This window comes from Ixodes scapularis, unplaced genomic scaffold (assembly GCF_016920785.2).
Source record: "Ixodes scapularis isolate PalLabHiFi unplaced genomic scaffold, ASM1692078v2 PGA_scaffold0__279_contigs__length_252992795, whole genome shotgun sequence".
NCBI classification, from domain to species: domain Eukaryota; kingdom Metazoa; phylum Arthropoda; class Arachnida; order Ixodida; family Ixodidae; genus Ixodes; species Ixodes scapularis.
The window spans coordinates 98,885,277-98,908,153 of record NW_024609835.1 but is presented as its reverse complement, the minus strand read 5'-3'; the positions used below and the strand labels follow the sequence as shown (position 1 = coordinate 98,908,153).

The 22,877-nt window shown below is 40.7% G+C and overlaps 1 protein-coding gene across 1 annotated transcript in view; it reads left to right on the top strand.

Moving 5' to 3' along the window:
• Positions 1 to 22,630, top strand: part of LOC8032556 (E3 ubiquitin-protein ligase CBL-B) — a 63,572-nt gene extending 40,942 nt beyond the window's left edge. The window contains exons 7-12 of the mRNA XM_002410233.5: positions 6,239 to 6,313; positions 8,200 to 8,342; positions 10,663 to 10,760; positions 11,322 to 11,651; positions 12,638 to 12,752; positions 15,720 to 22,630. Of these exons, the coding sequence (XP_002410277.2) occupies positions 6,239 to 6,313; positions 8,200 to 8,342; positions 10,663 to 10,760; positions 11,322 to 11,651; positions 12,638 to 12,752; positions 15,720 to 15,930 (972 nt within the window). The 3' untranslated portion in view covers positions 15,931 to 22,630. The remainder of the gene's footprint in view (positions 1 to 6,238; positions 6,314 to 8,199; positions 8,343 to 10,662; positions 10,761 to 11,321; positions 11,652 to 12,637; positions 12,753 to 15,719) is intronic.
• The last annotated feature ends 247 nt before the right edge of the window (positions 22,631 to 22,877 follow it).

Below are 22,877 nucleotides of genomic sequence, written 5' to 3'. Positions count from 1 at the left end.
TCTATTGGAAATTTCACGCTGGTCTAAATGTATAGGAGACAGATAACCAAATTTTTGAAGTCTCTGTGTGTCCTTGCCGCCATCTTATATACTAACCTGGCAGGCAGGTTTAGTCAACTTGCAGAAAAAACAAGAATGTGGTTGGTTTGCGAAAAAATGGGAGTGCAGACGAGCTGGTGTATATTGAGCAAGATAGCAAATCCTGAGACCGGGGTCGAAGAGTTACGGCAGTAAGGTAACAGAGAAAAGTGTGATAAACAGCATCTCGAAAGATGCTGTCCGTCCCATGCGATTATTTTCCACTTAGTGACATCGGGACAGAGTAGACAGGAAAGACCAAACTTTCCCCCCGCGATTTGAAATAAAAATGTAATGTTAACAATATGGAAGAAGTGGAAGAAAATCGCCCACCTCCCCTCTCCTTCTCCCAAATAGTTCCGGGAGACTTCTTTTTTTTTTTTTTTTGCACCCCAGTCTTGGGATTTACCATAGTGTCCAATGGTTGGTTTGGCAGTTTTAGCAAGCATGCCTGTGTGAAGCTTGTTACAGCATGTGTATTCTAACATTCACTTCTGAGAGAAGTATCTGCCGTAAATCCCGAGATATACAGTGGAACTTGTTTAGAATGAACCCACGTACAGCGAATTATTGTCAATACTGAACTCGTGGAAAATTTAAATAAAAATGCATGTAAAAAGTGCTTTTTATAACGAACAACACAGTGGCTATATCAAACTTTTACCCCGGGAAGGCTTCCAAGAACCTGCAAACAATCGTTTTCTAGCTTGTCCCTCCCGTCCCTCCCTCCCTCCCCTCCCCTCCCCTCCCTCCCTCCCCCAAAAAAAGTAGGAAAGAAAGAAAATTTCAAAAGCTCAAGTTGCGAATGAATTTGAGCGAAGAGAAGCGATTCAGAAGGGGAGAAAGCTAAAAAATAAACACTTTGCACGCACGCACAGAAAAAAAAAATCTTTTCATCCCAAAGCGGTTGCCACGAAGGGAAGCAATTCAAAAGAGAAAATCAGCTAAAAAAAAAGTGCATGCAAACAATTTTTTTTTTTTTTTTAGCGTCATGTTACAAGGCAGGAGCCAAGAGATCAGATAGAAAGATAAGCTCTCGCCTTACAACGAACACATCGTGGAAGTTCGTTGTAAATGTTTTTTTGCTATATCGAACTACTTGCTATATCAAACTGATTGTAGTGTTTCCTGCTGTTCGTTATAAACGAGTTTGACTGTAGCCCACTTAAAATCTAGAGCAAACCAAAAAATAAGGAGTGGGCTAACTTTCGGCGTCCAATCGAGAAAAGTTTAAAAAATGCTGTTGTTATGGCGAGGGGCAGTGTAGCAAAGATAACCACACTTTCCAGTCGGCAATGTTGGCTTATGTCCCGCCGTAGCTAACAAGCCGCATTTACACCCGAGGTCATCATTTATCAGAACACTGCCTTTACAAGGAGTGGGCCATCTTTCGGTGCTTGAGAAGAAAATAGCAAATCAAGGTAAATATAGGGCAGCTCTCAGGATATTACAGTAATGAGGCATTCCACTGACATCCCATTTTCTTTGTCACATGCAACCCAATCATGCAAGCACAGCCCCATAATCTGGTTTTGTGACCTATGTTAGATGAGCCTCAGTTAATCTAACCTATTGTATGGCATTGTAGTAGCGGATAGAGTGAACTGGGGAGCGGCAGGGGTGACTGTAAATGCAGATGCAGAAAAGTGCCACCATAGCGCTGGACTCTGCTAAACTTTAGAAGTCATTTTGCAAGCACCTTAAATGTAGATCATACATGGCAGCTGCATTTGTGTGGTTTTTAGTGGCTTTTATTGATGCCACATCTCGCTTTGCAGATTTGAGTTTTTTTTTTAATCTATATTTTTTTTATTTTTTTTATAGAACAGCCACACGAAAGTTGGTGTCTGCATTGAAATTTCTCAAGACAATTTTTTATGAGCCTTTATGGCTCTAGGGACACAAACAAAACCTCACTAGCAGCACCTCTCTTACCCATTCATTTCTAATGGTTCCAATTGGGGAACTAGAATAGGGTATAAGTTGGGTTCTGTGGTTTCGGATAAACTCTGAAAACACTCGCCGGTAAATTTTTTGACAATTCAGATTCATTCGAAAAACGGAGTTTGAGGTCACCATGGGAAAATAAAAAAAGACAAGAAAACAGTATCTTACAAATTAAGTTTGTCAGAGCACAGGGTTAGTGGTCCTGAGAAAAGGCCAATTCGGTTCTTTTAAATTTTGGACCACTAACAAAAAAAAAAGTTTGGCGTTGATCTTCTCAAGGTTCATTCAATATGATGGGCCAATGTACTCCTGGACCGCGACAAAAGCCACTGCTCCGGTTTCCAGTTTGGATCGTACTATTTGTGCTCTTTAGAGGGAGGAGGGGTTGTGTTTTTTATTACAGTGAAAGATGTGAACTTGTAATTTTGTAGGATGGGGAGAGCAGCTGAAGGTGTTGTGCATCTAGGAGTTTGACTATTTTAAAGTACTGACATTCATTGAAGTAACACTTGTTCTCAAGGGCAGTTAGTACTGCCAATCACAAGGGCGCCAATGCCAAATGCAGCTTCAGAAGTATCTTTGGACACCGGTTATTTCTTAATAAATTTAGTGTATGTTTTTGATTAAACTTTATTTTTATATTGAAAAAAAAAATAGTAACATTCAACTCCACATTTACTCCACATTGTGCGGTGGCGCTGTCGACGGCACTGTGCATCTGCAGATGCTTTGCGCGAATTTGGTTTCTGCACACGCGCGTGCCCACACCTGGTGTGGGAAAACGCGGGCTTGTTTGTAAACAGCGTGTCGGTCTATAAGTGAGGATATATACCGAGTATTCACATGGATTCTTACTCATTTGTGTGGTGTATCGCTACAAAAAAAGAAACGAGATGTGATAATGAGATCAACACCAATATAAAAAGCAACTCAAATAATCTGCGAATTAAACTACCTGCTGGCATCACAATCCTGGTGATGACACTATGTAATGCAGAAGTAAACATGGTGTCAAATCAGCAAAAAGGTGCAAGTCCTGTTTGCCGAGCATAAACCAGTCGTTGTGGCATAGCACCTGTTACCAGTAGACGTATCAATCGATCCTTCTGACAAAAACACTATCACAAGCTGGTATGACAGATCTTTAGAGATTGTCAGTGTGCTCAGTTGTAAAAACTGTAAAGGCAGTGGAAAGAAAGCTGTGGCAGCAGAAACTATCAAGGCCACCAGGCTGTTCTTCTCAAGGGTACGGATTCCACAAGTTGTCAAAAGAGATGCATCAACATGACCAACTGATGATTGGCAAACCACTGCCTGCACCTTTTGCAGATCAGATGTCACTTATGCATTGCACAGTGCCCCTGCTGCAATGTTGATAGGTACCTACCTAACTTCACAAATTATGTGAGTTGCTCTTTATATTGATGTTGGTCTCGTCATATCTCTCTTTCTTGCAAAAGACCACTCAAATAGTTGAGTATTCAGTAGGTGAAATTCTATATTATATCTGTCTTTATGATAAGTGGCACAACCCTTTTGTGTTAAACTTTTATATAGCAAGAATATCTAATAGTTGTAAAGGTAAGTTGTGATCAATCATAATTAAAGATATCCTGCCAACATTTATTAAACTTTGCTCCTAAAGTTTTGAAACTGCAAAGTTGGATGATATATTCTACCAGCTTGACTTGTGTAGCTGGTGGGTCAGACAAGCTTGGATCATCTAAACCCAGTCAGTGACAGGTTCAGTGAACTGGAACAACTCAAATTTGAAAGTTATTCAGAGGTTCCGAATACTCAATACTATGGATACGTGATTTCTCACTTGAATAAATGCTAGGCTCTAAGTGTTCAACTAACTTTTTTGTGTGAACACTCATTCTCAGGGCACTAATAACATTGATGTAACTGCTGCAATTCAAACAACAATGTCTACCTAGGCCTTAAAAGCTGTCAAGCACATTATGGCAGCTCTTTGGAGCTTAGTGAAAAATTTAAAACAGTAATCCATATTGTCTTTTGGACGTTCTCAAAGATTTGCATAAATTAAATTTAGCAGCCTCGTAACTGTTTATTTTTTTCTTTATTTCTGATTATCCCACTGCAAGGGACAGCAAAAGGCAGGAACTTTGCAGAGAACAAAAATACTGGAACATGCAAATCAAAGATGAAAAGAAAAGGATGTTCTATACAATAGGAAATCAACATATAGAACTAATAACTTGTGGGACATGCCTTGAAATCTTTCAAACACTAAACAGCTTAACAATGCATTTTTATGCAGTTCTGTTTGTTCAGCTTGTGCCTTGTGCTTCAGTTAATTTCTGGAAGAAATTGTTGTATTTAGAGCAAATAATCAAACGGTGCCAGGAAACAGCTTCAGACGCCAAAGCAAGATATCTAACCAAGAGTACAGAGGAGAACAGCTGGTGACCTTGCAGATGGAGCTGTCAAAAGTTCCAGAGACCAAACAGTATGAATGTTTTATCTGTAGGTTTCTCATGCACAGCAGACAAAATATAGCTTACCACAATATTAGTGACCATGTAGACTAAATTGAACAAAGTTTGCACACATTGAATTGAATACATTCAAATCTATCTGCTTGGAATTTTTTAAGATGTTGAATTGTTTCTACATTGATGAACCGTAACTTTTGGGAAGGCTGTAACATTTGTACCTCTCATATTTAAGGTTTACTAAAAAACTTTAAAAAATCAAAGCATTTTCCAGGACTATATATGACAAACTTCAAATGCAAAAGCTTGAAAGTATAGTTTTAACTTGAACTCTGTGAGGTTTGCAACCATCACTAATGCAATAAATATAAATATTGTGTAAAATTGCATTTGATTGCTAAACTGTTTTTACTGTAAACATTCTGCCTTACAAGTAGGAATTGCAACAGACAACTTTAATTAAATTCAACAGTTCACAAGTGTCATACCAGCCTACATAGCCAACTTGCTGTTTGGTTATCATAATGGCAAAATCCTAGCTGCAGCCATCTTCATTGTGCAGGTATGACAATAAAGGGAGCATAATTCTGCTTACCATATTCAATCCAAAACCAGCACCTTCCATGCTAGTTTGCTGCAGCACTCAAGGTGTGGTTTCGTTAACCCGTGCCTTTCTAATAAAATTATTTTTTTCTCTCTCATGTTGTACAAGCTGTGGACGAGCAATGATCATGACCTTTCACCTGCTCATTGTTCAGGCATAAATCACCTTTTAATTAATTCATTTTTGTGCTTCATCATTTGAAGGACGCTCAATAAATTGCAGGAATTCACCAACCCCAAGCTCTGCAGGAAACTAGTCATTTGTATTATAGGAGGAAGCATCTTACTTTATTTCCAGGGTTATTTTCTCAGTAATATGCTGGTAGGTGTTTGACCTTTTGGATGCATTGTTCACTGTGCTATTTTACCAAAAAGTTCTTCAACTTTTAGACAATATCGTAAAGGTGCAGGCAAGCTGGTGAATATTAACCATGTTGAATTAACCTGAGACTAGTTAGAGAAGAAACATCAAAACGTTGGTGGTGGAGATGACCTTGAGATTGAGACTATATAAGGAGGTGGACTAAATAAACGAGTTGGCCAAGTGTGAGACATTGGCCTGTCTTTTACAGCGGAGCTGTTAAGGGCTAGGTTCCCCAGGATCGTGTCCGGTATGTCGACACAAACCTGCCTGGACAGCTACCGCCATCTATAAGCGACGGCGGCAAGCACACAACCAGTATGGTTTCCATCGTCGCTCAGAGATGGCGGCAACCTTTCCAGTTATAATAGAAGAATGGATAGTTGGGCGGTCATTGGTGGGAATTCATCGTAGGAAACAGTGCGAAAAACAGATGACGACGAAGAAGCACACAGTGTATTTAGTGCAGCTCCGCTGGTCTTCCTTCTTCACGAGAGTGGAAAGGCTGAACGATTTTTTTTTATGTCCCTTTTACGTTTCGTTGCTTCTTCTTTACCCCATTCTCAGGTTAATTCAACATGGATAATTCCTAGACTTTGTCTGAACTAAGAACATAAATGACACAGCTCCGAAAGCATGGACAGTCAACTGTTGAAGTGGCGTTAATTATGTATTTCATAAGTGTGCATAATGATTTTTGTTGTAAAATACAGCATTACTTTGGTCGTCATCCAAGTTGGTGCTCGTCAAACTTTGGAGTTAGTACAGTTTCATTTAACTTTGATTTTAGGATCCAAACACCTGGACTTCATCTTTACAAGCATTAGCCCTCTCACCACGAAGTGAAACTGCTGATGGAAGCAGGGTAACTATGGTCTTTTGTACCTTGTAGATGTCATTCATGTTGTTAACACTTTGTGACACGGAAACAATGACAGCTGCTTCAGTCAGAAAAAAAATGTGATATTTTGAACAAGCATTTGTGCTTTCAGAGACTCAGTGTATGGTACCATAAAAATTTAATCTCTCGAGTCTATATTCCAAGTTAGATGCAGTGTTGTGTAGTGAAGAGAACAGGACTGTTGAACCTTTAACAAGAGAGAAGGAAACAACTGAGCGCTGCACAGTCACTAATAATGATGAGCAACTGTTGATTTCTGCATGTTGCTCTCAGCCTTAGGCAATTGTAACCCAGGCAATAATCTTGAACAAGAGAATCTGACATTGTTATTGCAAACAAGCAATCACTGTTTTGTTTTGTTTTTCTTTCAGAATTGAAGGGCTCGTATCAGAACTACTAGGAGCATTAACCTAAGCAGTAAAATTTGGTGTATGCCAATACCTTTTAAAAGTAAAACGCAAAAAAGTGTCAATATCGTGTTTGCACTAACAGTGCAGAAGATAGAGCTCAGCGATGTTTTAAGCCTGTGCCATGCTTTGGCTCACAAAATGCCAAATGAAGGCCAAAGTAGCTGCATTTGCTAAATTATAGTATCAATGTCACTGATGGTAGCTGTCACAAGATGACATGTCAGAACAAAATACTTTTAAATATAAATTTAAGTATAAAATTTAATTTCCCTGTCAGGTCACTTTCTCTAGGTTTATTTTTAGTTTCTGTATATTCTAGACCAGAGGTTTTCAAACTTTCTGGCTATTAGCGATTTGTTGCACTCTCGAGGGGCGGAAAAAAGAAAAAGAGTAATTAAAGATTAAGAAAAATTAAGTAAATAAACCTAGATAAGCATTTGAACACAGAAATGTGTAAGTATTAAATAAAAATCCTAAGGTGGATGAATACATACTTCAAAACTAGTTAATATATAGCTAATTACACAACACTTGTGACCAAGAAAACTTACAAGTTAAGAGTGCATGGGAGCTTTCGTATATTCACACAGTGCAAAAGACTAATGAGAATGATAAAAATAATGCTGACAATATGCAATGATTGTAACAGAGGACACTAAGTGCAATGTACATGAGAATGCAATGGAATTTATCATAGTTACACATGAAGGAGAGGACTAAGAGTAGTAATGCTACTGATGACAATGTTCAATTAATAATATGGAGAGAGGACTCGTGTCACAATGCAGTTTCTCTCGTTCTTTCCGGTATCTTAGTCTGCACATTTAGAGCGCGTCGTGGCACCGTTTCTTCACACACGCTTCTTTTTGCGTTGCTAGCAGCGGGTCTGCTGATGTGGGCCGCGGGCTGGGTTTCCTTGGGAAGGCCGCGGCCAGCTGCGAACCGGGGTTCGGAGACCCCTGTTCTAGACAGTCGCATTGCTATATAAACCTGTGTTTAGTTTTTTTCATCAGAATTATGTTTTCAAGCCATAATTCCAGAACATGTGATTATATACTTTCAGGAAATTTAGTATCTATAAAATACGTTTAAGGATCCTGCAAAAGCAGATTTTTCAAGCTGTTGAGCATGTATAAGTAAAATTATTTACTGTATTATAATATCAAATAAAGACAACTGCTCTTCATAAGCTTCCACATTTGCTTTCAATGTAAATTTAGGGTAGAGCTACATCATGCCTAGAAATCAGAGCTATTGGCACTGGAGGTATCTTCTAAATCATAATGAACTAAGTTTAAATTTCTTGTTGCCTCGTATAACATTTGCAGCACCTACAAACATCAAAATGATAGGTGGATAAAAAAAAGGACAGACAGGCATACTAAATAATTTGCCCAACCTTCAAACTATTTTTTCCATTAATCTGCGACCCTTTTACAGTCTTGCAGCCGATCACCACTTGTGTCCCCACATTCATCACCAATGGTAACTCGTCGAATAGCCATTGCTGCACCGCCCCCTGTGCCACCCAGAAGGGCATCACCCACGACCACACCCGGACAGTCACCAGGCACATCACCTAGGTGGGTCTCTTCGACTGACTAAACCTGGGGCTTAGGACAGTTTGGAGGTAGAGAAGGGCACAAGTATTATCTATCTAGCAAATGTTAGCTGCTGCATTCTTTAAATGTAACAGGTGCTCTAGTTGACCATGCATTAATTGCAAGTACCATAGCGATACCTATGGTTCTAACCAGAGAAGGTTGACCTATTAATAGTGAGCGCAATATCCAAGCCCATCGAGCTAACCGAGATGCTCAGCCGTTTTTCCAAGCAGGTTGGTGCAAAGCGGTGAAGCCTGATGCAAGAGCGCTTGTGCATAGTACTGAAGCTTCACAAGAACAGTGCGACAAAAATGCCCCGGCATAAAGGCACATAGTTAACCGTTCTAGAAGTGAGTGTTTTGGGTAGGGTGACTACTCTGTTTCGTACTATAGTGTGTAACACTGTCAAAGCATGCTGGTGTGAGCGCATAGCTATGTCTAGTGTTGCCTTTGTACGAGACATGCAGGCAAACAAGATGCTAGATAAGTAATGTGCTTGCGCCAGTTGCTTTGACACCGTAGTATACACTATGAATGAAACATACAGTGAAACCCGTTTAGAACGAACCCACATACAGCGAATTATTGTGTATATCAAACTCACAGAGATTTTAAATAAAAATGCATGTAAAAAGTATGTTTAATAACGAACAAGATATTGACTATATCGAACTTTTCCTCCTGGGAAGACTTCCGAAAACGCGTTAGCAATCGCCTTCTAGCCTGTCCCTTCCCGTAAAAAAAGAAGTAGGAAAGAAAGAAAATTCCAAAAGCTCAAGTTGCACACAAAATTGAGCGAAGAGAAGTGATTCAGAAGGGGGAGAAAGCTAAAAAAGATACTCTGCACGCACGCACAGAAAAAAAAAATGTTTCATCCCAAAACGTTTACCCTCTAAGAGAAGCAATTCAGAAAGGAAGATAAGATAAAAAAAACAAAAAAAAAACTCTGCACGCATGCAAAAAAAGAAAATAAAAAAAGATTTGCCGAGTTGTTACAAGGCGGAAGTGAAGAGATGAGAAAGAAAGAGAAGCTCTCTACCTTACAACGAAGTCATCGTGGAAGTTCATGTAAATGTTTTTTGCTATATCAAACTACTTGCTGTATCAAACTGATCGTGGCGTTTTCTGCTGTTCGTGATAAACGGGTTTGACTGTAGTATAGGAATATTTCAAATGTTTGTAGGTTTCTTTCCATCCTACTTTCAAACTCTAGGTGAACTTAAAAAAGTTGTCCTATAGTTTAGGTCAACTTGAATGTTATCTTAAAGTTGAACTACCATTCAAAGTTATTATTATTATTATCTTCAGTGAAAGTTGCTCAATTTTCTGAAGACTGTCAAATATGCTAAATATGTAAAAGTTACCACCTGATGGATGCTATATGGCACGGAGAAAGTATTAAGTTTTTCACTTAATCCAAAGCACAGGACAGTCTGTGATGCCGAAAACATTCACCTGTAATGCTGCCCAAACATATTTCTGAATGCCCTAGAAGTCTGCAGCATATGCAGGAAGAGATAAAAACGATGTGTAGAGAAGCACAAAGATAAAAATTTGCTCTATTAAATACATGATCAGAAACATATCTTTCCAAATTTACCACACAGTAGAACACTACATGACTTTCAGAGGACCAAATAATCTTTCCTTGGTGTACAATCTGTTATAAATAGTTAATTCTCACTTTTTAGTTGGATTTAGTGATCATACTTATGTGTACAACCTTGCAAACAAACCTGCTTTGTTTAGCAGCTAAACTACAGGGTGTCACAAAAGAAAATTTACACAGTCTTTTTTACCGCAAAAATAAACTAGGCATCGCCGAACGCTCATTCTCCGCCCAAATGTAGAGCTGGAGGTCACAACCAGATGCCAAAGTTTCAACCCGATCCGATAATTAAATCAAAAGTTATAAATGATTTTCTGAAAAATTCAATGGGAAAATGGCGGCCGACGGAGTTTTCAAACACATGGGGCTCTATGGCACCAGAAACCGAAAACGAGCGAAAATGGTGTCCATTTTCCCATTGAAATTTTCAGAAAATCACTTATAACTTTTGATTAAGTTATCGGATCGGGCTGAAACTTCGGCATCTGGTTGTGACCTCTAGCTCTACCTTTGGGCGGAAAATGAGCGTTCGGCGATGCCTAGTTTATTTTTGCGGTAAAAAAGACCGTGTAAATTTTCATTTGTGACACCCTGTAGAATGTCGCTTGATGAGGCTCGTTACAATTTGTTTTTCAGCTCTTTGATTCTACTCGCAGCAATATAATCTTTGCATTTTTCTTTTCTTTGCAGGCACCATATTTTATTCAGGCCAGGCACTGATGAATACATCAATGGAGGTGCTGCATCAAGGACATCAAGTACTCCACAAAGCTCACCAGAAAATTCCGGTAACTTCCGCTTCCAACTTTGGATCAAATGAGCGGGTCACAAAGTGTCTTGCCACAGCCATGTCACATTCAAATGCTTTTATTATGTGGGTAGAAAATTCTTACGATCGAAAATACAGCGTTAACAAAATACAACGTTAGCATTAAAATACAACGTTAGCATTTTATTGCATAGTTAATGCCCTTTTTAAAACATACACATGATAATAATAGGAATGAGTGAAGATAAAAACAAAATGTGACAGCACAATTTTTCAAAGAATAGTAGTACCGGAAAATACCGGGCAAGCGCCCACTCAAAATGCAACACATAGAATATATTCTCAGATCTTACAAATTCGGGAATAAGCGCTTAATGTGTGGTGGATACGCAGTAGTCAATGGTACTACTGAAGCAACAAGATAACGAAAAGGCTCGCTGGTTATGAAACCGATTGAGACAGGATTTTAACGTTTTGTTTTTCACATGGCCGCAGCAATCCTTGAGCCGTCAAATTCGGGCAATATTCCCGCCTTGGTGGAAATTGCGCCCACTACAGAGGCCAAATGTCCCACCCGCAGGAACGAGCGTCACCTACTCCGAAGTGCAGCAGGAGGGAGGCCTCTTTGTTAGGGGCTCCGGCTGCAGCTCCGTCTCTAGCTCCGGCTCCAGCTCTGGCTCGAGCCTCGGCTCCTGCTCCGGCCTGATGCCCAGGCCGTCGCAGTCTTTTCCTCCGACCATCGTGACCCTGGCACCTTCGCCCCCTAACTCCAACGGGACGTGGCCAGGAAGCAGCAGCCTCCCCCCCAGGGCACCCTCACCTCTTCCCTGCTCTGCCGTGCACTACGCCGAGCTGGCAGAACTGTTTGAAGAGCCCAGCTATGCCAACACGGAGCTTAGCCTTGGTCATGGTAGGCTTTATTGCTGTTTCTTCTGAAATAGTCTGGCAGATCTTCTTTATGGTAGGGTAGTAGAAATGCAGAACAGTGGCATAGGCAGGGGGGGTTTAAGGTCGAAACTTCTCTCCTCTCCCCCTCCTCTCTCTCTCTTTCCTCTCCCTCCCTTCCCCCCTCCACCTTTATAGAGATCCCCCTACCCTGATTACATAGCATCTGACACAGTGGGGATATACTGCTGAAAACGTGTCACCAGAAAATATTCTGAGCTTTTCGCCACAGTATGAAGACAAGTGACAGCAATAGCTCAGTGAGCGCAGGTGTCCATGCTCTGCTTTGACATGGCGAGCCTTATATCCCCCCTCTTCGGAGGCTGTCCCGACTTTGCGGGGCCGCCCCATGTGCTTACGTTGAATTCTGAAGGAGAACTGATATGGTCTGATGTGTCTCATTTATGTAACGGTTTAATGGGGAAGGTAATAAGTCCCAAACTGTTCCTTTTGATGACTGTAGCCTCAGCAGCGTTCTTCGGATTGAGAGTGCTTGTTGTGTTCTTGTCATGCAGTCTTCCTTTTGTGCTGCATTTATTAACATCCAGAGGCCGGCGCCGGCCTTTTGCAGCTGCATAGCAATGGCTGTTGGTACTTGTAAGAAAAATGAAGTGTGAATTTTATTAACGGGCTTTTCCGGGCATGTAAGCAAAACCATGTGTTGTCACGTGATTTGACGACACCACAGTTTTCTGTCTAGTGCAACGCTGATGCCGCAAATGCAGCTGAAAAGTTTCTAAAACAGTCATTGCTGTAAAACAAGTATGCATTCATGTTCTGTGAATGTCAGAATTCACTGAACCTCACTTCTTGCCGCTGTGCACAGGGCTCTGGCTGAAATCGCTTGGAGGAAAGGCCTGTCTTAATGCACTGCTGTACTTTGGAAAAGCAGTGGCATAGAGAACTGACATATACACCCTTTCTCCCCTCCCCTCCCCCCCCCCCCCCTAGTTACAGTTCCTGTTCCCCAGCAACCAGACTCAAGCTCCCAAGAGTCTCTGCCATGTTCATCGCTACCCTCCACAACAAATGGGTCACTGATGAACAGTCAGAAGATAGAAAAAAGGTGCTGTTTCGTCTCACTTTCTTTGGTTCCTATTGGCCTCGAGATTGACCTAGATGCAGCAGTTCCGTTGCACTACCATCATCATCAAAGCGAGGATAGAAGCATTGCCGTTCCGTAGGTTCTCCACGTTCGCATGCTAAACAGTGTAGATTCTTGAGTTTATTTTGTCGCATAGTACCAGTGGGAAAACAATTTCAGCGGAAAATGTTGCGGTACTGTTCGGTGCTTCAGTGAAGATCGAGTTGTGTTATCAGCGTACAGCCTAAATTTAAATAATCGCTTGTGTGGATGTTTCGTCTGTTCTAGGCAGATGTTAGGAGGCATGGATTTCTGGGTGAACTGCACTATTTCTCTTAAATATTTGTTTCTTTTAAAAAAGATACATCGGTTCACCCGCAAGAAAATTCAACAAAACAAGGCATTCCAATCTGGATACATACAAAATACTGGCACTGTGGGTTGTAAAATCACAAGTTCTATGCATTTCTTTTTTTTCGTAACTTTTAGTTTTTGCAGTACTAATATAAATATTTTGCATTCAGAGAACTAAGTGCTGTATTGGAAATTACCATGCTATTGAGTTCCACTGAAACAAATCTTTCCCTTTACTGTGCCATGGTGTGCGTAAGTGTTTTTGGAGTCTGAACAATTCTACTACGTTGGAACGATGAGAGAGTGCCTCTTCTAGTTATTATCCGCAAACTGCACGTTGGCAGGACAACCGAAACAAGTGAAACAAACTGTTGTAGTACATCTGCTGCGAGTGGAATAAATAAGTCTAACCGAGCAGTGCAGCAGCATGCGTGTTATTAGATGCTCTATCTCGGTAGCGTGGGTTCAGCTGCTTCAATTTTCTCGGGGAAGGCCACGGATGTCAAGACAGTAATATTATACTTTTCAGGCTAAATAATCTTCATTCAACCATAGTAGACTCTCTGACTCCAACAAACGATCCGCACCATGACACAGGCCGCATCGGCCGCAGAGACACTATTTTATTGATGAGGGTTAGCCACTCTCACTAAACTTTTCGATGACGCTCTGCCCTAACCTAACGCATATCGGGACTGGGCAGTTCCATTGATTAACTTTCAAATTATTCAAGTGACATTTTAGTTGCGATAGTTTTCTTGCCAATTAATCGGAAAGTCGGGAGAAAAAAAAGAAGGGAAAAAATGTCTGCTTTAATATTTCTGGCATCTTTATTTCTTTAGGACACAGGCTTGCACGGTAAACTACTTCAGCCTGTTTGTGATTGTCATTGAGGGGGATTATACTATTTAAATATTAACTTAAAAATTACTCCACTTTAAAAGGCTTCTCGTGTTCATATTTCGGTGGGCGTCACAACGTAAAGTTTAATATGAGACTGTAATTATTTTATGTAATTGTAATTTATGACATAGTGAAAATAGTAAAAAAAATGTGAAGTTTTGGCGTCTTTCATGCAATATGACTTGAGAAAACTCTAACGGGTGCATCGATTGATTTGTCTATTAAAAAGTGGCGATCATATGGGTTAACTTTTTTAATCGACCCACAGGTCCAATCAACATTCAATGTTTTGTGAAAGCTATGGATTGTGCGCGATAACAAAAATATGTGGGATCAGCAGTTCTAACAACAAAAATGAACAGTCGCGTGCAGAATTTTCTTTAGACCTCCCTTGAGCTTATTCTGAGCACATACATACCGTATATTGCATGATTGTAAACACGAGTGTGTTTGTATTTTGACTTTTTAGGTTGACTTTTTAGAATGTAGAATATGTTCTTTGCTCACTCCCTTGCCACCTTGCACAAAAGTATGATGACAAAATGTATGTTCACCTACCAAAATTAATAGGCGGTAAGCCCGCACAGCAAGGAACGCCCAAAACCCTTTATGGGAAAGACTTCCAGGATGCCGCACGTGTGTCCTCAGGCAGAATATATTCTATGTATTGTAGGATTTGTTGGAACCACCAACCCGCAGTTCAGCTGGGGGGTTCAGCACTCAACACTTGTTTAGCTTCACTCGTTTTTATGAAAAGTGGTCACGCATCTACTTTTCTGCTGAGCAGAGACCAATCATTGTGACTCAATGAAGGAACCCCCAAATGACAGAGCAGGAGTAGCATAGTAACCAAAAGAGTGACGTGCTCTGGGCTACTGATCATGATGTTCATAAGCTCAGAATAATATATTGCTAATAATATTAATCTTTTTTTTTTTTATTTACGGTAAATGATTGATTTTTTACATGTTTTGAGGGGAAGTAAATCAGCAGGAATTTTCATAATTAACCTTTTTTCAGGTAAATGTGGTATGTGCCAGAAGCTGGACAGAGCAGTACGGCCCCAGTAATTTAACGAGGTTACACATTAAATTTTTTTATTGACATCATTGGAGAATGTTACAGCATAGTGTGCATTAGTAGATGAACTTAACTGTCAGGGTACTCAAGCCCCCTTTTTACTTTTACTTTGCTAAATGCAGAGGTTAAATTTTTTTAGGTGGATTTTGAGAAAAACAGACTGATTAACATGGGATTGAAGTACCTTCTTTTTTCTTTTATTTATGTTCTACAAAACTTCAGCCTAGACAAGGAGAAAAAGCTATAGATACAGTAAAATCCTTTATTTTCATGATTCCAATGTTTTACAAATTAGGCAGGGGGATCATAATCGTGGCCATTAAATTTTCCGAATTGTATAGGCTGGGATTAGCCTTTTTAGAGAATAGGAATACATATTCGTGAGCTTCTGAAGTTAATAATTTTTCCAATTTGCAAAATTTGTGAAAAGTGGACTTGCAAATATCAAGGGTTTTGCAGCACTTACGCACAGTCTGCATTCGGACTATGTTGTTCACCTGTGTTCTCATTGTTGTTTTTTTCTCTTTTTTTGTTGTACAGTGTGCAACCTTTGCTAGCACAACTAGTTATTCCCTTCTAATGGCGGAAGTCGTGTACCCCATCTCTTTGTAGGCTGCGGACGCTAAGACCGCTGGTAACAAGCGCACTTGAGAACAAAGAGAACGACAGGGTGAGCTACGAGAACCTTCACATGGACTACATATCGGAGCTCACTTCTGAGGGCTACACCCAGGACGCGGTCCTTCGGGCGCTCGGAATCGCTCGCAACGACCTCCAGATGGCGAGGGACATCCTCCACGAATTTGCGGGCAAACACAAATGAGTGGAAGGAGCTACCGGGACCCTCGCCAAGCCGCTACGGGAACTGCAGGGTGTGCCAGATGCGGCAGTGCAGCTCACTGTCTGCTGGAGAAACTTCTATTTTTAATAAGGCAAGACTCGATCACGCTGCAAACTGTGTTGGGTGCATACACCCGCGTGTGTTCACATCTTGTTGTCCGAGAGAATGCCCAAACCAATGTTCGGTAGCTCCAGTGCTGAAAGGCATTGTACCGGGAGTACTTTGGTCTGGTTCTCCATCAAAAGACCCTTTACTAAAATCTGCACCATCTACGGTCGGTGACAGGCTAAAAATCCAGCAGATGCTCCTCCTCGAGCGCAAGATTTCTGCCTTTGACAATGCTTTTGTCGCACGTGCAGCCAAAGCTTGACGGAAGGCAACGAACAGACGTTGGAGGCGGAGCATCTGCTGGGCCCCCAACTTGTCAGCTGATGCTGTAATTATCCGTGGCCGCCATATCTCAGGCGTGCTCCCAGCACGTATTGGAGAGTGCTGCATCAGCATTTTGGCTCCTATTTTGTTCCATTCATTGCATCAACGGGGACTTGGCTTCGGGCCTGGGCCTAACCACACGCCACATGCTGAAGCCAGTGACTAAAACATGTTGCGTGATGGGGGTGTCGAAGAAACTTCGAGGAGTATAAGACTTTCTTGAGAAAGTGAATGATTGCTCTCTGCCTATATGCCTACATTTGGTCCTTGCATAAAATAGTCGTAACATATACGAGTACTAGAGGGACGGTCACGACACTACTTTAAAAGTGGGCATCACGGTATGTCCCTCCACACTAATAGGCCTCCACTGTAGAGGCAAACTGTGATCCCCACTTTCAAACCAGTAGTCTACAAAATGCAAGCTAAATAGACATTTTAACGAGACTTTCGCCTTCCTACATTGACTGAAGCAAAAATATTATGCTTGTTTGTGCATACTTGGGGGTTTTCACTGCTTTTATATGGGTACATAGGTATATACACCGACTAGTTTTGCTCTTCTGAATCCACTTTTTTCACAAACATTTCAGATGTCTCTGCCAGTGTTCTAGGCATTTATTAGGAGCGTGCACTAAAAGTACTACTGTAAGGAACAAGAGCCGTGAAAAGATTTTTATGAATAAATAGTAATGCGATGCAATTAGAGTATTTGACACACTATTATTAATGAACGAGGCCTGTGCATTAACTTTTTCACAGAGCTTACACACAGCCAATTATCGATTCTACATAAGCAATGTAGCAATAACGACATTAGGAAAATGATCCTTCTTGGAAAATGCAACCTGTCCAGATAGAGTCTTTGCATGGGTTTGTTATCCCTGTCCCGTATATCACTGGGCTCTTTCTGTCGATCGATATATAACTGGCTAGGTATCTGCATGCTCCATGGAAAGATGAATCCACAGGCATTGTTCATTAACCGCGTGTCGACTACTCCGGTAAATGCAGTATATCTCTCGGATATGTGTACGAATTGCGTCAGCAGAAATTTCCACCTTCTGTCGGTTGCATGAACCTTTAATTCGGGCAAGTGTTCTGCCGACATTCTCAACCAGTTGATGTCATTTGTCGGTTGAAATGAATATTTTCGACGTGATTTTATGCACTTCAGCATTGGAGCTCTGATCTTGGTATTCGTCCACTATACCCCCAGACAACTTTCTGTAGTTATGCAGTAACAGCTATGGCGCATGTGCACTTATACATCTTAAAGGGAAACTCTGGTAGATATTTTTTTTAATTTGGAATTACGACTGTTTTCAGCTAAGGCAGTGTCCCTGAATCACGAGGTACGATTTTTTTTTTCTCGATATTGTGTTTAGTTTTATAAATATCATGGCTCAAAATTTGGTTTCGGGAGTCTGCGGCAAAACCGAAACTGTCTGCTAGAGGGATGGCAGCACTGATCATCAGTCGTATGCCCGCGACGTGACGTCACAAGGGTGCTGTGGTACAACCAATTTAGCTGCAGCTTCACCGCGACGCGACGTCACAGGGGTGCTGCGCCAGTGTTCCTTGACTAAAAGCTAACCAGCTTGTCGCCCGCTAAAGAGCACCTGGTCGCATCTCTGAAATTGGTTTTCGTGGAGCATGCAGCTTAACTTCGACGTAATATTTCGGCTGTGATCATATTTCGTGACACTAAAGTGATACCACTCATTTACTTTGGTTTTGTTTGTGACCGGAGTTGTGCTTTAAGTGCCCATTGAAGTGGCACATGTGCAATCTTCACTTCTGAAGTGCAACAGAAATTTGTCTACGAGTATAGTAGGCTCAGGCCAGTGCAAACAGACAGGGCGAAATGGCACGTTTCCTTCGCCATGCTTGGTGACGCACCATGCTATGGCTGGAACTTTTATTACTTTTTTTTTCTGGGTACGAGTCAATTCTCCCGTCGTCTTGGGAAAATTGTTAGGTTGCAGGAGCATACACAGTAGTAATACTCTGTGATATGGGTGTATGATTTCTGCAGCGTGAAAAAAGAAAGACCCTTGGAAGCGTGTATTGCTGAAAGGCCCGATGTCACCTCCCGCTTTCCACTTTTGCTCACTTGCTCCTCTCCGACCATTCCTTCTCTCCTCTCTTAGTTCCTTCTTCTTCTGCTGATTTCTTTCTTCCCTCTTTCAAAACCTTTGCCATTTTGGGGAGGAGGAATCTAAGCACAGTTTCTTGCAGAAAGTCAGTGTGGCACGTCGGCCTTTCAGCGGGCAAGCTTGTCCAATGTTTGCAACGTTGGTTTCAGTCGGGTTCTATTCAGTCAATTTCTTTTGACTGTGTACACTGAAGTTGCTGTCCTCTCACCAGGACCGTGATAAGTCGAGATATCCTAAGTTATTTCAAAGAGTTGGTTTTATATGAAACTGATCATATTGCTTAATTATTTTTCTTTTGTTTTACTGATTTTGTTCTGTAGATATGGTCTCAATTGTCTGGTGTCATAATTTTAAAGAGTGCTGAAGTGCCACTTTAGGAAGGTCATGGTGTTGTACAAAGTCTGTGATGTGTGCAAAGTGCATGGAGACATCAGGATTTTGTCCTTCAGTTCACTTACAGCAAGTCAGTCCCATGATGCAACATGCAGGACCTTGCACTAAGAACAGCTCTGTGAGCTGCAGTTATCTACAGTACAAATGCTCAGTCAACCAAGCATTCAAGCTTTCTTCATAGCCGGTTTAGACAAAGATAGAAAACTTTGTTAGCTGCTCTTGACTGTTCACCATTAACAATCCAGCCAAGGTTTTAGCATGGTCTTGTAACTAGTACAACAAAGCTACAGGGAACTTTCTTTCTTAGAGTGAATGTGACTGAGCAGAGAGAGTGTTTTTTTCCGAGTCCTTGCAACTCTTGAATGTTATGGAAAGTACAACTCTCATCACCATACCATCACAACTTTCATCTGACATCCAATGTCACTTTAATATAACCAAACATGCAGTGTAGGTACAATTAGTATATATATATACATATATGTATTATATATACTATATATTTCCCTTTTCTGTCTGTTGTGTATATTAACATTGTGTCTCTACCGAACAAAGCAGAACGCTTAGTATTGGTATCATGGGCAACTCCAACGTTTCAGGAAGTTTTTGTATTGTCCCATCTCTGCTCCTCGTTTTGGTCAGTGGGCGTGCCTGTGGATCTACAACATCCACTGGCCATTTTGTGCCCCATTTATGCCTTGTGAGGTATTTTTACCGGGTGAGCTTGCAGGGTCCTTCACTTGAGAATTTGTAATTTGCTGTCATCATTTCCTTGTTGAATTTGTGTATATGTTTATATCTGGCAAAGATTTAGGAGATAGATGTCTCTTGGTAACAGTATTAGCTCCCCAGCTCAAATTAGGCCAATGATTACATTGCAGTCTTTGCATGCATGTATGCACATTCCATTCAGTTCCCGCAAAAAAAAAAAAAAAGAAACAAGCCACGAAACTTGTACATCACTTCTTTTCCGAAAAACAAGGGATAACAGCAACCATTTCTCTAGAACGAGCGAATCAGCCATTCTGGCTGTAAAAAATGCAAATGGTTGGTAATGTGTGCTTGGGCACTTATTTGTTTCAACATACAGCTTTCACAATTTTTTCCAGAAAAGGCTTTTTTTTTTCTTCTCTTTTTTAATAGGGGATTACTTGTACATGTTGTAGCTTATTTCTATTTAGAGTAGTGTCAGTATTTACGGTATTTAGTAGTTTCTAGTATATTTGGTGCCGACCTACCGTGCATTGTTGCATATTAAATGACACCAACCATAAGGTTCTGATATTGTGCTATAGGTATATATATGTAAGAAGAGAATGCTTGTGAGGCTTTATCCTCAGTTTGCCAGCTTCATTCCTTATCAAATTGCCGCAAACAGACTGAAGCATGAATGGCACTACAAGGGGACTCAAACAATTTGAGTTTCATATACACAAGTGGCACAGTGACTTGCAGTATGAACTGCAGTACACAGTTCCTTTTATCAGTGGCGAGTTTTGCGGTCATGTATGACCTTTGCTTGCCCTAACGTTTGGGATGCTGAACAATTTTGTTAACGAGCTAAGGTGTAAAGATTGTTTAGTAAATTTGTTCAAAATTAAAACTAGTGTCTAAAAATAAAATTTACAACACGTAATGGGTAACAAGAATAAGTGACCAGATCTAGCAAGCAGGAATTTCTGCTGTAGATGTACTGCAGTTCTCCATTTGTCATACTCAATTTTCAGACATCAACTCACACTGTGTCTAAAAGATAAAACTTGAGAACATGATCTAAAATGTAACAGAACAGAACAGACCGTTTCTGTGTCGTAGAAATTCAATGAAACATTCACTGTTGACACAATCAAGAATGCCGCTGCTTCCAAGAACTACCAGTCGACATAGCAAATGCGGTATTTCTGCAGTAGCCCGTTCATCTTTCCATCTTCGCCGCGCATCAATCTCCACTGTTGTGCAATGGTGCAAGTTGAGCTTCAGGGAGAATTTGGGATGACTCGATTGACTCTAAACTTTTGCCCACTCTTATAGATCACAACATCCATTGGTTGCGAGAAAAATCAATCCCTAATTTTAAGAAATAGCGAAACAAAAAGTGCCTATATTTGAATAAATATGGCAACAAAATTCGACACTTCCACCACTTATAGCTACATTTTTTGGAGGCATATGAGAGATGGCTGGAGTTCAACATGCAACAGTAAAATACCTATATGAGAGAAATTTCAGCTTGCTACGTCGAGTCACCGATTCTTGAGGTCCATTTTATTACAATGCACATTTTTGGTCCAGTGCAGACATATTACATATATATTTCTGCAAGCAGAAATTTGGCTTGCCTGGTATCAAATAAGTGATGCAGTCTACCACTGTATTTACTTGCATGGAGCACCATGCACACAACATGACAATGTTAGTGCAAACAAGTGATTGCCGTTTTTTGCTGTTTATCTCAATTTGGAGGGCCATCGCAAGAACTACTGGAATGGTAGAAAGTTTTCACTTGGGGCACTAACCTAAGCGGTAAAATTTGATGCCCACCAATACTTCTTCAAAGTAAAATGCGAAGAAGTGCCAATATCGTGCTTGCGCTAACTGTGTCGTGCAATGTACCTCAGTTCAAACAAACAAGGGGGCAGAGGGCAGTTAACTTAATGCCAGCACACCCCATTGCTTACTGTTTACCTTGCTGTTCACTGCAGTTTCTGGAAGAAACTTCTAATAAATTACTTAACTATACATTGCTGTACTGTACATTTAACTGTACATTAACTGTACATTGCAAAATATTTTCCTTATAATTTTGGGTGCAGTCTGACTATTCAACTTGGTATTGCTCTTTAACGAGCTCTTAAAAGTGCACTCCTAACAACACAATTTTTCGCTTCTAGCTAGTATTCTACCTAATTATCTTCTCTACATTTGTGCACTAACATAAAAAATAAAAACAAAGAGAGCATGCAAAACTAGCGAAAACAATTGAAATTGAGGCTTCTGCTGAAAACTGGTGCCTGTGCAGGTGACATCAGGCAGGAGAATTGGATGCAATTTGTATCCGTCTGCCATGCGCCCCAGGTACTATAGATGGGTTGCACCGACGTCACATCGCATATTTTTGAAGACCATGTAGGAGGAGGAGAGGGAAGCTGCTTTTGTACGAATTTTGAGTAATGGGTTAATCTTCTATAATCTTCTGGGAGAAGAATAGCGACATCTGTGCAAATCCGGGAGGCACAAACGAGGATCCTGATAAGAGGGGAGCTCCCTCTTCCCCTCTTTTCTGGTGGTCATCGGAGCGCTCTTTGAATGACGTCACATGCAACCCATGTAATGGAGAGAACAGTCTGTTAATTTTTTGTTTAATCAATTTGTGAGGAAGGCATCATTTAGTAGCCTTGGAATTTGATCAGTATTGAATGGATTGCTATATTTGCTTGAAAATTGCTATGAAAATAAAGATTTAAAATCGCTTTAGTGTCCCTCTAGATAGGTCATCATTTTTAGGTTGGCTTGGTTGAATTTAAGTGGATTACATGCAATACAAGTTTACCAGCCAATTACGAGCTTGGCAAGGCCATTACTGACAGTTTGATGGTGATTCTGCCTTGGGGTCATGACGCTGTCTCTCTTTTTACGCAGTGTCTAGCGTTACGTCCGACGGAACCCGAAATAAAAATTAAAGTTACGTCCGACGTAACTTTACGCCATGGTTTTGAGTTACGTCTGACGTAACCCAATATGAAGATTAAAGTTTCCGTCCGACGGAACTCCAAATAAAAATTAAAGTTACGTCCGACTTAACTTTACCGGAAGGTTTCGAGTTACGTACTCCGAAAATAAGTTACGGCTTGTGTAACCTGGAACCATATTGAATGTCACGCTTTGTGGCCGAAACAGGACGTAAACATCAAAATATATATAATTACTTCTGCATGACGTCCGATG